This window comes from Lepidochelys olivacea (assembly GCF_965140295.1).
Source record: "Lepidochelys olivacea isolate rLepOli2 genome assembly, chromosome: 23".
Classification (NCBI taxonomy): Eukaryota; Metazoa; Chordata; order Testudines; family Cheloniidae; genus Lepidochelys; species Lepidochelys olivacea.
This window is the reverse complement of record NC_140433.1, coordinates 1,473,257-1,485,654: the sequence shown is the minus strand read 5'-3', so window position 1 is coordinate 1,485,654 and position 12,398 is coordinate 1,473,257. Positions and strand designations below refer to the sequence as shown.

Sequence of the window (12,398 nt, the reverse complement as noted above, 5' to 3'; positions counted from 1 at the left end):
TTCTCCTTTTGCTCAGGTGGCCAGGGATGGGGCTGGGCTTTTGGGGCTGGGTTCTCACCTTGTCTGAGCCCTCCCTGCCCTGGAGTTCGGAGCAGCCTTCATGTGTGGCCCCATGACAACATGGCCCCGGCTTTGCTGCGGCGTAACACACAGACTCTGCAAAGGTCACACGTGCAGGGAGCTGGGGCCTGGGGGGCTTTTGTCTCTTGGGGCAGAGCCGGGGTCCCCCCACTCGCCCTTTCACCCCCAGGTGCCCTGACAAGATTATTGTAGCTTTTAACCTTTCAGCCCAAACCGTGCTGGGGGGAGGAAGGCACCCCAGGGACGGGATCAGCCAAATCCCAGCTCTGCACAGGCCCGAATCCAGCCACTGGCCTCTAGGCGGACCAGGAACCCATGGGCAGCATCATGGAGTGAACAAGGAGCTGGACAAATGTGCAACCAGCCGGCAAGTGTGCAATGAACTGGGGAATGTGTGATCAGTGTGCAATGGGGCAGCGAGTGTGCAATGAACTGGGGAGTGTGTGATCAGTGTCCAACTGGCCAGCGAGCGTGCAATGAACTGGGGAGTGTGTGATCAGTGTCCAACTGGCCAGCGAGCGTGCAATGAACTGGGGAGTGTGTGATCAGTGTGCAATGGGGCAGTGAGTGTGCAGTGAACTGGGGAGTGTGCGATCAGTGTGCAATGGGGCAGCGAGCGTGCAATGAACTGGGGAGTGTGCGATCAGTGTGCAATGGGGCAGCGAACATGCAATGAACTGGGGAGTGTGCGATCAGTGTGCAATGGGGCAGCTAGCGTGCAGTGAACTGGGGAGTGTGCGATCAGTGTGCAATGGGGCAGCGAGTGTGCAGTGAACTGGGGAGTGTGCGATCAGTGTGCAATGGGGCAGCGAGCGTGCAATGAACTGGGGAGTGTGCGATCAGTGTGCAATGGGGCAGCGAACATGCAATGAACTGGGGAGTGTGCGATCAGTGTGCAGTGGGGCAGCGAGCGTGCAGTGAACTGGGGAGTGTGCGATCAGTGTGCAATGGGGCAGCGAGCGTGCAGTGAACTGGGGAGTGTGCGATCAGTGTGCAATGGGGCAGCGAGCGTGCAGTGAACTGGGGAGTGTGCGATCAGTGTGCAATGGGGCAGCGAGCGTGCAGTGAACTGGGGAGTGTGCGATCAGTGTGCAATGGGGCAGCGAGCGTGCAGTGAACTGGGGAGTGTGCGATCAGTGTGCAATGGGGCAGCGAGTGTGCAATGACAACACCCTGTGGCAGTGAGTGTGGAAGGAGCCATCGAGTCTGTGACGAGTGTGCAACGATAGTGCAAACGGTTGGCGAGTGTGCAAATGCGCGTGCATTGCCCCGCCCTCAACACACGTGAGCGCTCCCAGACCCCAGCAGGAGGCGGGGCCGCGCCCGTTTCTAGCTCCTCCCATTGGCTGTCCCGGCCGGCAGTCAGGCGGCCAGGGCCCTGATTGGCTCCTCTCGGCCGGAGGGGCGGGGCCCCGCAGAACCTGGAAGCGGAGTCGGCAGCAGGAGCCGGCGCGGGGCGGCGGACCCGGGTGAGAACCGGGATCTACCCCAGCGGTGGGGGAGGGGCCTTGGGGGGCTGGGCGCCCCCCGGGGCCGGGGCCGGGGTGGGCGGGGCGACCCCCGGGGGTGGGGGAGGGGCCGTGGGGGGCGGGGCGACCCCCGGGGGTGGGGGAGGGGCCGTGGTGGGCGGGGCGACCCCCGGGTGGGGGAGGGGCCGGGGCCGGGGTGGGCGGGGCGACCCCCGGGTGGGGGAGGGGCCGGGGGCGTGGCCGTTCCCGGGGGGGGGCTAGGCGGGGCCAGTGACCTTTGCCCCCCCAGGTGCAGCATGTGGCCGGAGCTGCGGGGGGCGCTGCGGGGCGCCCTGGGCGAGGTGCTGGGGGGGGCCCCGCGGGGGCTGCCCCGGACCTGGGCGCCGGCCGGACGCAGGGTGAGTGACCCCGGCCGGGCACACGCGGGGCGGGCGGTGGGGTCAGGGGCTGCGGGGCCGTCGGCCTGTCACCAGATGCAGCCCCCGTCCCCTCCGCACCTGCCCGTCCCCCCGTCCGTCCCATCCCCATCCGTCCCCCCCTCCATCCCTCCGTCCCCCTCTCCGTCTATCCACCCACCCCATCTCCGCACCCCTGCGCCCGTCCGTCCCCCCGTCCCCCTCTCCGTCTATCCACCCACCCCATCTCTGCACCCCTGCGCCCGTCCGTCCTTCCGTCCATCCCTCCGTCCCCCCGTCCGTCCCATCCCCATCCGTCCCCCCCTCCGTCCCCCTCTCCGTCTATCCACCCACCCCATCTCTGCACCCCTGCGCCCGTCCGTCCTTCCGTCCATCCCTCCGTCCCCCCGTCCGTCCCATCCCCATCCGTCCCCCCCTCCATCCCTCCGTCCCCCTCTCCGTCTATCCACCCACCCCATCTCTGCACCCCTGCGCCCGTCCGTCCCCCCGTCCCCCTCTCCGTCTATCCACCCACCCCATCTCTGCACCCCTGCGCCCGTCCGTCCTTCCGTCCATCCCCCCGTCCCCCCGTCCGTCCCATCCCCATCCGTCCCCCCCTCCATCCCTCCGTCCCCCTCTCCGTCTATCCACCCACCCCATCTCTGCACCCCTGCGCCCGTCCGTCCCCCCGTCCCCCTCTCCGTCTATCCACCCACCCCATCTCCGCACCCCTGCGCCCGTCCGTCCCCCCGTCCCCCTCTCCGTCTATCCACCCACCCCATCTCCGCACCCCTGCACCCGTCCGTCCCCCCGTCCGCCCTGTCTCCATCCCGTCCCTCTTCAGCCGCCCGGCCACTCCGTCTCTGTGCGTATCCGTCCGTCCACCTCGCCCTGCGTGTCCGTCCCTTTACAGCAGGGCCACCCCCTCTCCCAGCTCCGTCCCGTCTCTGTTCTTCCCTCCGTCCACCCCACCCCCCGTCCATCCGTCCCTCTCCTACACCGCCGTGTGTATCCATCCGTCCTCCCATCTCCACCCCGTCCATCCGTCCCTCTCTTCCCAGTGTGTATCCATCCCTCTGCCCCATCTCCAGCCATCCCAGCCCCCGTCTATCCGTCCCTCTCTTCCCGGGGTGTATCCTTCCGTCCTCCCATCTCCGTGTCTCTCTCTACTCGTACTTCTCTGACTCTCCGGTCCCGCGCTCGGTGCTGTATCCTCTTGGGCCCATCCAGACCCTGTGAGGGCTGGCCCAGTAGCCGGTTCTCCTCCCTGCCCAGGTGGGTGAGAAGCCACTAGTGTTCCCACCCTGACGGCCTCACGGAGGGTGCAGTTGGACGCTGGCTCTTCCCCGTCGCCCTCTGGGCTTCCGCAGGGGAAAGGGCGGGGTGGGTTGCTCCAGGCAGTGCCCGTGACCTGCCGGGTGCCGTGGGGGCGTGTGAAGGGAATTCAAGGCAAGCTCCTCTCACACTTGTGCACGGACACATGTGCACGGACACACGTGCACGGACACACACTCGCGCACGGACGTACGTGCACGGACACACACTTGCATGGACTCACACACGCACGGACACACACTCGCACACGCACGGACGCACACACGGACACACACTTGCATGGACTCACACACGCACGGACACACACTCGCGCGTGGACACGCACAGACGCATTCTCTGATTCTCCTGTTCCAGGCAGGAGTCTGGGGGCCCCAGGACCTCGTCCCAAGAGAGAGAGGTGGCACATGGGGTCCAAATGGGGCCCCCCAGCAGCCCCCAGGCGTGTCTCTGTTAGCAAGACCCCCCACAGCTCCCAGGGCTTCTGGCCGGTCGGCTCCTCCCCCCCTGCCCACGGCACGTGCCGGCACCAGGGGCTCCGGGTGCCCCGGTCTTGGCCCCGGCCGGCTCTTCCACCGAGATGCGGCCCTGGGAGCCCTGGCGGCCGATGACATCCGCAGAGCCCGGGAGGCCAGGCGGAAGATGGGCCCGGAGGAGCCGGCTCGGGCTCCTAGGCAGAAGGTGAGGAGGGGTCAGCAGGAGATGCTGGGGGGAGGGGGGCGCAGGCACAGCCAGGCCTTGGCATGCAGGGCGGGAGTGTTGTCTGGGGAAAGGGGGCTGGGGGGGTGTCTTTTAATTGGACTCTTGGTCCAGGACAGGCAAAAGGGGCTGGGGCAGGGGGCGCTTGGGACACCTGAAAGGGGCCTCAGCACGGACTAAAGTCCTGGGCGTTCCAAGGAGTGCGCAGACCGACACAGGGAGAGGGGAAACCGAGGCACGAGGCGGGGCAGGGACGTCCCCGGGGTCACCGGGCAGGGGCAGTGGTCGAGCGTGGGAACGGAGCCCCCGCGTCACAGCCCTGCCCCCTCCCCCGCTGGACACGCTGGCCCCACAGCCCTGCCCCTCTTCTCTTCCCGCCAGCTCAGCGAGAGAGCCCGGGAGCGGACGGTGCCCGCGTCACGCGTCGGCCGGCTCGCCAGCTTCGGAGGTAGAGTCCGCGAGAGCCCGGGGCTGGGGGGGGTGTCAGTGTCCCTGCCCTGGGGAGGGCGTGGGGGGGTCTCCCTCCCTCCTGCCCCCTGCTGGACGGGATGGGCCCTGCTCTGTCTGTACGTGTTGTATCACCCGTGGGTGAGATCACTCGTGCTCCCCGCTCCATTCTAGTGCTATGTGCATGGACTGGGGGGGCCTCCTGTCCCCCCTCGCAGCCCCTTTCCGAACGCAGAACGTGACCCCCCCTGGGGACTGGCCAACACCCTCTGCCAGCAAGGGGCTAGCGCGCCCCACGCCTCAGCCTGGCCAATGGCTCCCCCTGTGCGGGATCCCCGGCCCTGCCTCCTCAGCCCCCCCAGCGGGTTCCCCCGCTGCCCAGCCCCCCAAGGAGCAGCCCTCTGACCTGTGCCTCTCTCCCCAGGTCTGGCGGTGGGTCTGGGCATCGGGGCCCTGGCAGAGGTGGCCAAGAACTCGCTCCATGGGGAGAAGAAGCCAAGGGGTAAGTTGTGGGGCTGGCTCCTGCCTGGCTCTCAAAGGGGCAGCCCTGGAGACTGGATCCCTGTGGCCCATATACCTCAGGGGGTGGAGGGGGCTGGGGAGGGGGTGGGGGGAGCTGGGACAGGGGTCAGAGGGAACTGGATTGCTGGCCCATTGATCTCCCATGGGGGCCGGTGGCTGCTGAGATGTGGGTGTCAGTCCCCCAAGGAACTAGCCCTAGGTCCCCCGCACCCCCCACCTCACTCCCTGCCCCCTTTGCACAGACAGCAGCAGCCCCGTCCCAGGCTCCAGCCCCTTCCTGTCGGAGGCCAACGCGGCGCGGATCGTGGACACGCTGTGCAAGGTGCGGGGCGCCGCCCTCAAAATCGGACAGATGCTGAGTATCCAAGGTAGGCGCCTGCCCGCCTGGCCCCCCCTTGGCCCTGGCCCCTCAGCCTTGGGGGAAGGGCCCGTCCCTGGAGGGGGCGGGGGTGCACAGAAAGCCCCCCACCCCGCATGCCGGGCACACGAATGTCACGGGCTGGGTGTCAGTGATGCTCGGGACCCGCAGGCTGCTCTAGCTGACATAGGGGCCCAGGGTGTAGAGCAGGGCGGTTAGAGCTGTAACCCCCAGGGCAGGGATGGGGGGCAGGGAGCCAGGCTCTCTGGGTTGGGCTGCACAGGGGGGCTCTAGTCTGAGCCTGGCTGCCTCTCCTGGGGTGTGGGGGGCGCGTCTGGGCCCGGGAGCACCCCGCTGAGCAGCCGGCTTCTCCCCACAGATGACAGCTTCCTCAGCCCGCAGCTGCAGCGGATCTTCGCACGGGTGCGGCAGAGCGCGGACTTCATGCCGGCCTGGCAGACCAGGGTGAGTGAGGGCCGCCCCACGGCGTGTATCCCGGGGGAGCCAGGCACAGCCCAGCTGCTGCTGCAGCGTCCTGCTGGCGACGGGACTGAGATCCCCCAGGCCCAGGGAGCCGGTGCCCGAGAGATGAGATGCTCCGGCATGCCCCCGGGGGGTGGCTGGGCTGGCCCGGGGCAGGGCGCCGGCTGAGCCTGTCTCTCCCCCCCTCGGCGTTTCAGAGGGTGCTGGCAGAGGAGCTGGGGCCGGACTGGCGGGAGAAGGTGGCCTCCTTTGAGGAGACACCCTTCGCAGCGGCTTCCATCGGCCAGGTGCACCTCGGGGTGCTGCGCGACGGGACGGAGGTGGCCATGAAGATCCAGGTGAGCAGCCTGTGCCCCCCAGCACCCATGGGTGGCAGCCTCAGGGTAGCCAGGGCCATTTACAGAGGGAGCATCAGGGAGGGGTTAGAGCGGGGGGCTGGGAGCCAGGACTCCCGGGTTCTCTCCCTGGCCCTGAGAGGGGAGTGGGGTCTAGTGGTTAGAGCAGGAGGGCTGGGAGCCAGGACTCCTGGGTTCTCTCCCCCTGGCTGTGGGAGGAGAGTGGGGTCTGGTGGGTTAGAGCAGGAGGGCTGGGAGCCAGGGCGCCTGGGTTCTCTCCCTGGCTGTGGGAGGGGAGTGGGGTCTGGTGGGTTAGAGCAGGGGGGCTGGGAGCCAGGACTCCTGGGTTCTATTCCTAGTTCTGCTACTGCCTTGCTTTGTGACCTGAATCAGCTCCCTTCCCTTCTGGGTACCTCAGTTTCTGCTGAGTGGGGCAGTGGCCCTGGCTGATCCCTGGGCAGGGGTTGGGAAGGGCTCCGAGCTGGGGGGGGCCTGGCGCTCCCCGCTCCGTTCTCCAAGCCAGCGCCTCTCTCTCCCTCCCCGCAGTACCCGGGCATAGCCCAGAGCATCCGGAGCGACGTGGAGAACCTGGTGGCCCTGCTGAGGCTCACCGTGGTGCTCCCGGCAGGTAAGGGTCTGCGCCGGGCCCGGGGGGGGGCGTTACCCAGCGTCTCGCCTGCCCCCTCCCCTGGGCGTGTCCTGCTATCCTGGGGCCTCCTTCCTGACCCCGCCAGCCTGGGTACAAAGTGCCCCCTTCCCTCGGGGGCTACATCGCCTGCTGCAGGCAGAGGGGAGCCTCCCCGAGTCCGCAGCCTCACCCCCCCCCCGCCCTCCCCAGGCCTCTTCGCCAACAACACGCTGCAGGTGCTGCAGAGAGAGCTGGAATGGGAGTGTGACTACCGGCGCGAGGCCGATTGTGCCCGGAGCTTCAGGTACCGACCGCGGGGCCCCTGGGCAGGGTCCTGGCTCCCCAGCCCACATTCAGGGCAGCATGCCCGGCTCCGGCGTTAGCGGGGCGGCCCCCGGGGACTCCGTGTCCCGGCATGCCCGGCTCCGGCGTTAGCGGGGCGGCCCCCGGGGACTCCGTGTCCCGGCATGCCCGGCTCCGGCGTTAGCGGGGCGGCCCCCGGGGACTCGGTGTCCCGGCATGCCCGGCTCCGGCGTTAGCGGGGCGGCCCCCGGGGACTCCGTGTCCCAGCATGCCCGGCTCCGGCGTTAGCGGGGCGGCCCCCGGGGACTCCGTGTCCCGGCATGCCCGGCTCCGGCGTTAGCGGGGCGGCCCCCGGAGACTCCGTGTCCCGGCATGCCCGGCTCCGGCGTTAGCGGGGCGGCCCCCGGAGACTCCGTGTCCCGGCATGCCCGGCTCCGGCGTTAGCGGGGCGGCCCCCGGGGACTCCGTGTCCCGGCATGCCCGGCTCCGGCGTTAGCGGGGCAGCCCCCGGGGACTCCGTGTCCCGGCATGCCCGGCTCCGGCGTTAGCGGGGCGGCCCCCGGGAACTCCGTGTCCCGGCATGCACGGCTCCAACTGAGCTAAGCCACCTGTGGGCTACTCCTTGGCCCCCTTCTAGCAGGGCTGCCCGGACCCCTAGAAGCAATGTCCTGCCAGCTCAGAGGTGGGGGCGTGGTGGCTTCCTGCCCCTGGGGGTAGTGGCTGGGGGCTCCTGGCTGGCAAAGCGGGGGTAGCCAGCGGCATCCTGCTGCCCCCCCAGGCAGCTCCTGGCCGGCGACCCTTTCTTCGAGGTGCCCAGGGTGGTGGGCGAGCTGACGACACGGCGGGTGCTGACCATGGAGCTGGGGAGCGGCGTCCCCCTGGATCAGTGCCTGGAGCTCCCCCAGGACATCCGGAATGAGGTGAGCTGATCCGACGAGCACGACAGCCGGGCTGCCCCCCCAGGGGGATGGGGGCTATTGGTGAGAGCAGGGGGCTGGGAACTAGGACACCTGGGTTCTATCCCAGCTCTGGGAGGGGAGTGGGATCTAGTGGTGAGAGCAGGGGGGCTGGGAGCCAGGACTCCGGGGTTCTCTCCCCAGCTCTGAGAGGGGAATGGAGTCTAGTGGTGAGAGCAGGGGGGCTGGGAGCCAGGACTCCGGGGTTCTCTCCCCAGCTCTGAGAGGCGAATGGAGTCTAGTGGTGAGAGCAGGGGGGCTGGGAGCCAGGACGCCTGGGTTCTGTCCCCAGCTCTGGGAGGGGAGTGAGGTCTAGTGGTGAGAGCATGGGGGCTGGGAGCCAGGACTCCTGGGTCCCATCCCTGGCTCTGGGAGGGGAATGGGGGCTAGTGGTGAGAGCAGGGGGCTGGGAGCCAGGACGCCTGGGTTCTATCCCAGCTCTGCCTCTAAGCTGCTGTGTGCCCTGGAGCCAGTCCCCGTGTCTCCAGGTCGGCAGAGTGGGGATTATGACCCTGTGGGGCAGGCCCTGGCTGGCTCCATGCTTGTGCAGCGGCTGGCGCGGCAGGGCCCCCGATCGAAGCTACCATAACTGCGATCCCAGGGCCCGGCCTGCCGGTGATTCCCTTCCCCCGCTGCCCCCCCAGATCTGTCACAATGTCCTGCGCCTCTGTCTGCGGGAGCTCTTCCAGTTCCGCTTCATGCAGACGGACCCCAACTGGGCCAACTTCTTCTACGACGCACGCAAGCACCAGGTGGGGTGTGGGCCCCGGCCGGGGGAGGGGAACCATGGGGGGGGCACGCGCTGCAGGACAGACTGGAGCCAGGGGGGCTGCAGGAGAGCGGGTGAGCCCATGCCAGCCTCCCGGGGGTGGGGGGAGCCCCCCGGCTCCCTTTCCACAGTTCTGCCCCTCACGGGGCTGCTGGCTCCAGGGTCTCTGCTGGGAGCAAGAGTCACACCAGGCCCCCCCCCCAGGTGGGGTTACCGTAATACACATAGTAATTGCCCCCCAGGACCCTGGCCTCTAGGAGCTACCCTAATACATGTAATAGTTGCCCCCCAACTCTGGCCTTTAGGGGTACTGTAATATACATAGTAATCACCCCCCTGGCCTCTATGGCTACCCTAATACGCATAGTAGTTCCCCCTCCATCCCATGGGGCGCATCGATCCAAATCCACCCAGTGCTCTGCGGCTGAATTATTCATCGGGTCCTCTCTCCAGCGAGGAGCTCGCAGATCCACTCCATGGCCCGGGCAATAAAAAATACATCAGCTAAAAACCCCTCTGGCCGAGCGCCAGGCAGAGCCCCAGCCGCTGGCGAAGGCCAGCTGAGTACGGAGCATTCTCAGGGCCCAGCAGCAGCGAGTTCCACAGGTGTGCGGGGTGGGGCCCTGCTCGAAATCAGGCGATCCTGACATTTCCTGGTGTGGTGCCCGTTCCCGGAGCAGGCCTGAGCCGCAGCCCAATGCAGGCAGCCCCCTAAGAAGCTGCCCGGGGCTCTGAGCCGCTGCTGTCGTTCGTTACAGGTGACCTTGCTGGATTTCGGAGCAAGCCGGCCCTTCAGCAGAGAGTTCACCCATCACTACATCGAGGTATGGGCGCGTTCACCTGGCCGCCCACCCCGCAGGAGCCTGCTTGTCTGTATTGGGGAAGTCCTGGCTGCTGCCTCGGAGCCCACGGGGTTGGAGGCAGAGGGGGCAGGGCGCTAGGGCGCTGCGTTGATGGGACTCCTGGATTCCCTTCCCAGCTCTGGGCAAGTTAGCGCCCCGCCCCATGCCTCAGTTTCTCCTCCCAGCCTGTGTCTGTTCAGACTGGGAGCTCTTTGGGGAGGGACCGTCTCTCACTCTCTGTGAGAGTGCTAAGGGGCCCTGGTGCTAAGGGGCCCTGATCTCGGTCGGGGTCTGTGCTGCCCCCAATGCGACGGGGGGTGCTCTCCTCTGGCAGTCGGTGCTGGCGAGCGGCACAAGGGGGCACTGTGCTGCAGGGGGCAGGGGCCAGCAGGGGCGGGGGCTGGCAGTCAGGGCTGACCCTAGGGCGGCACTAGGGGGCGTCCTGCAGCTTATTCTCACCTGGCCCCTCCCTGCCGCAGGTGGTGAAAGCTGCAGCCGAGGGGGACAGGGCCAAGGTGCTCCAGAAATCCAAAGACCTGAAGTTCATGACGGGCTTCGAGACCAAGGTGAGCGGTTGGGCTGGGTGTGTGCTGGGGGCCAAGCAGGGACTCTGTGGGTGGAGAGTCAGGGGCGCTGGGGGGCCAGGCTGGGCAGGGCTAGCAGGGGCTGCGGGTCAGGAGTGAGGGGCACCGGCAGAGCTGGGTGGGGGGCAGGGCCGGGCTAGCAGGGGCTGCGGGTCGAGAGTGAGGGGCACCAGCAGAACTGGGTGGGGGGCAGGGCTGGGCTGGCAGGGGGCCGCGGGTCAGGAGTGAGGGGCACCGGCAGAGCTGGGTGGGGGGCAGGGCTGGGCTGGCAGGGGGCCGCGGGTCAGGAGTGAGGGGCACCGGCAGAGCTGGGTGGGGGGCAGGGCTGGGCTGGCAGGGGGCCGCGGGTCAGGAGTGAGGGGCACCGGCAGAGCTGGGTGGGGGGCAGGGCTGGGCTGGCAGGGGGCCGCGGGTCAGGAGTGAGGGGCACCGGCAGAGCTGGGTGGGGGGCAGGGCTGGGCTGGCAGGGGGCCGCGGGTCAGGAGTGAGGGGCACCGGCAGAGCTGGGTGGGGGGCAGGGCTGGGCTGGCAGGGGGCCGCGGGTCAGGAGTGAGGGGCACCGGCAGAGCTGGGTAGGGGGCAGGGCTGGGCTGGCAGGGGGCCGCGGGTCAGGAGTGAGGGGCACCGGCAGAGCTGGGTGGGGGGCAGGGCTGGGCTGGCAGGGGGCCGCGGGTCAGGAGTGAGGGGCACCGGCAGAGCTGGGTGGGGGGCAGGGCTGGGCTGGCAGGGGGCCGCGGGTCAGGAGTGAGGGGCACCGGCAGAGCTGGGTGGGGGGCAGGGCTGGGCTGGCAGGGGGCCGCGGGTCAGGAGTGAGGGGCACCGGCAGAGCTGGGTGGGGGGCAGGGCTGGGCTGGCAGGGGGCTGCGGGTCAGGAGTGAGGGGCACCGGCAGAGCTGGGTGGGGGGCAGGGCTGGGCTGGCAGTGGGCCGCGGTTCAGGAGTGAGGGGCACCAGAAGGGCTGGGCTGGCAGGGGCTGCAGATCGGGGGTGAGGGGTACTGGCAGAGCTGGGTGGGGGGCAGGGCTGGGCTGGCAGGGGGCCGCGGGTCAGGAGTGAGGGGCACCGGAAGGGCTGGGGCGTTCTGTGCAGGAGTTTGGCTGGTCCAGTAGCTGACCCTGCCCCCCCGTGCCCAGGAGTTCGAGGAGGCGCACGTGGACACGGTGATGATCCTGGGGGAGGCTTTCTCCGCCCCGGGGCTCTTTGACTTCGGGGCCCAGAGCACCACGCGGCGCGTGCAGGCCCTGATCCCCGTCATGCTGCGCCACCGTCTGACGCCGCCCCCCGAGGAGAGCTACGCCCTGCACCGCAAGCTGGCCGGCTGCTTCCTGCTCTGCGCCCGGCTGCGCGCCCGCGTCCCCTGCCACGGCCTCTTCCAGGAGCTCTACGGGCAGTACTGGGCCCGGGAGCGGGGCGCCTAGCGCCAGGGCAGGGCCTGGGACCCCAAACAGGACCTCCCTGCACCCAGACCCTGGCTGACCGGAGAGACCGGAGCCCTCGCTGCCGTGGGCTGGGAGCTCGGGACCGGCTGCGCCCACGGCCCTGCCATGCCGTGCCCGCGAGCGTCGCGGTCCTGTCGCCACTCCGTGCCCATTAAATCCTGGCACCTGGGCTGGGCCTCGTCAGTTTCTTCCCCGCCGCTCCCCCATCCCTGAGTCAGGTACGGATTCCACGCCCCCATCCCCCCGCTACTGCTGCTCCCCCCAGAGAGAGCTGCAGGGGGGCAGGGGCTGGCCCAGCTGGAGGGAGACAGGGTGGCCCAGTTGGTTAGGGGGCATTTGGGGGGCAGAGTCCTGCTGCCCCCAGCTGGTTCCTGCAGAGCCAGGCGAAGACATGGACGCAATTCCCATTTTAGGGTCCCCCCCATTGGGCCCCCCATCTTTGTAGCTCCTCCCCCGCAGCAGGGCCAGCCTCCCCCCCCCAGCTCTGCACCATCCCGGTGTCCCACATTCAGGCCCCGTGACAGCAGGAGCTTTTGGTCTCTTTCCAAGGCTTTGATCTTGCGTCTTCAGCCCCCCGCTGCAGCTTCCCCGGCGGGGCGGGCAGGACTGGGGACAATCCAGCCCCAGAGCAGGGAGCGAGTGGGGCCGGGCCATGAGGGAGCCGATTCCGGGAACTGCCGGGGATCCTCCCTTCACCGCCAAATCCCCAGGGAGCCTGGCCTGACGGAGACGAGCTCCCGGCCGTGTGCCCGCTGCC

At 68.9% G+C, this 12,398-nt stretch overlaps 1 protein-coding gene across 1 annotated transcript; it reads left to right on the top strand.

Moving 5' to 3' along the window:
* The first annotated feature begins 1,443 nt into the window (after positions 1-1,443).
* Positions 1,444-11,810, top strand: COQ8B (coenzyme Q8B). The gene is made up of 15 exons (XM_084612481.1): positions 1,444-1,550; positions 1,840-1,948; positions 3,635-3,958; positions 4,358-4,424; positions 4,848-4,925; positions 5,188-5,313; positions 5,683-5,768; positions 5,984-6,124; positions 6,668-6,749; positions 6,960-7,053; positions 7,831-7,972; positions 8,653-8,760; positions 9,536-9,601; positions 10,099-10,185; positions 11,336-11,810. Exons 2-15 carry the CDS (start codon positions 1,847-1,849, stop codon positions 11,618-11,620), a joined length of 1,788 nt encoding a protein of 595 aa, XP_084468607.1. The 5' UTR covers positions 1,444-1,550; positions 1,840-1,846; the 3' UTR covers positions 11,621-11,810.
* Positions 11,811-12,398: the final 588 nt, after the last annotated feature.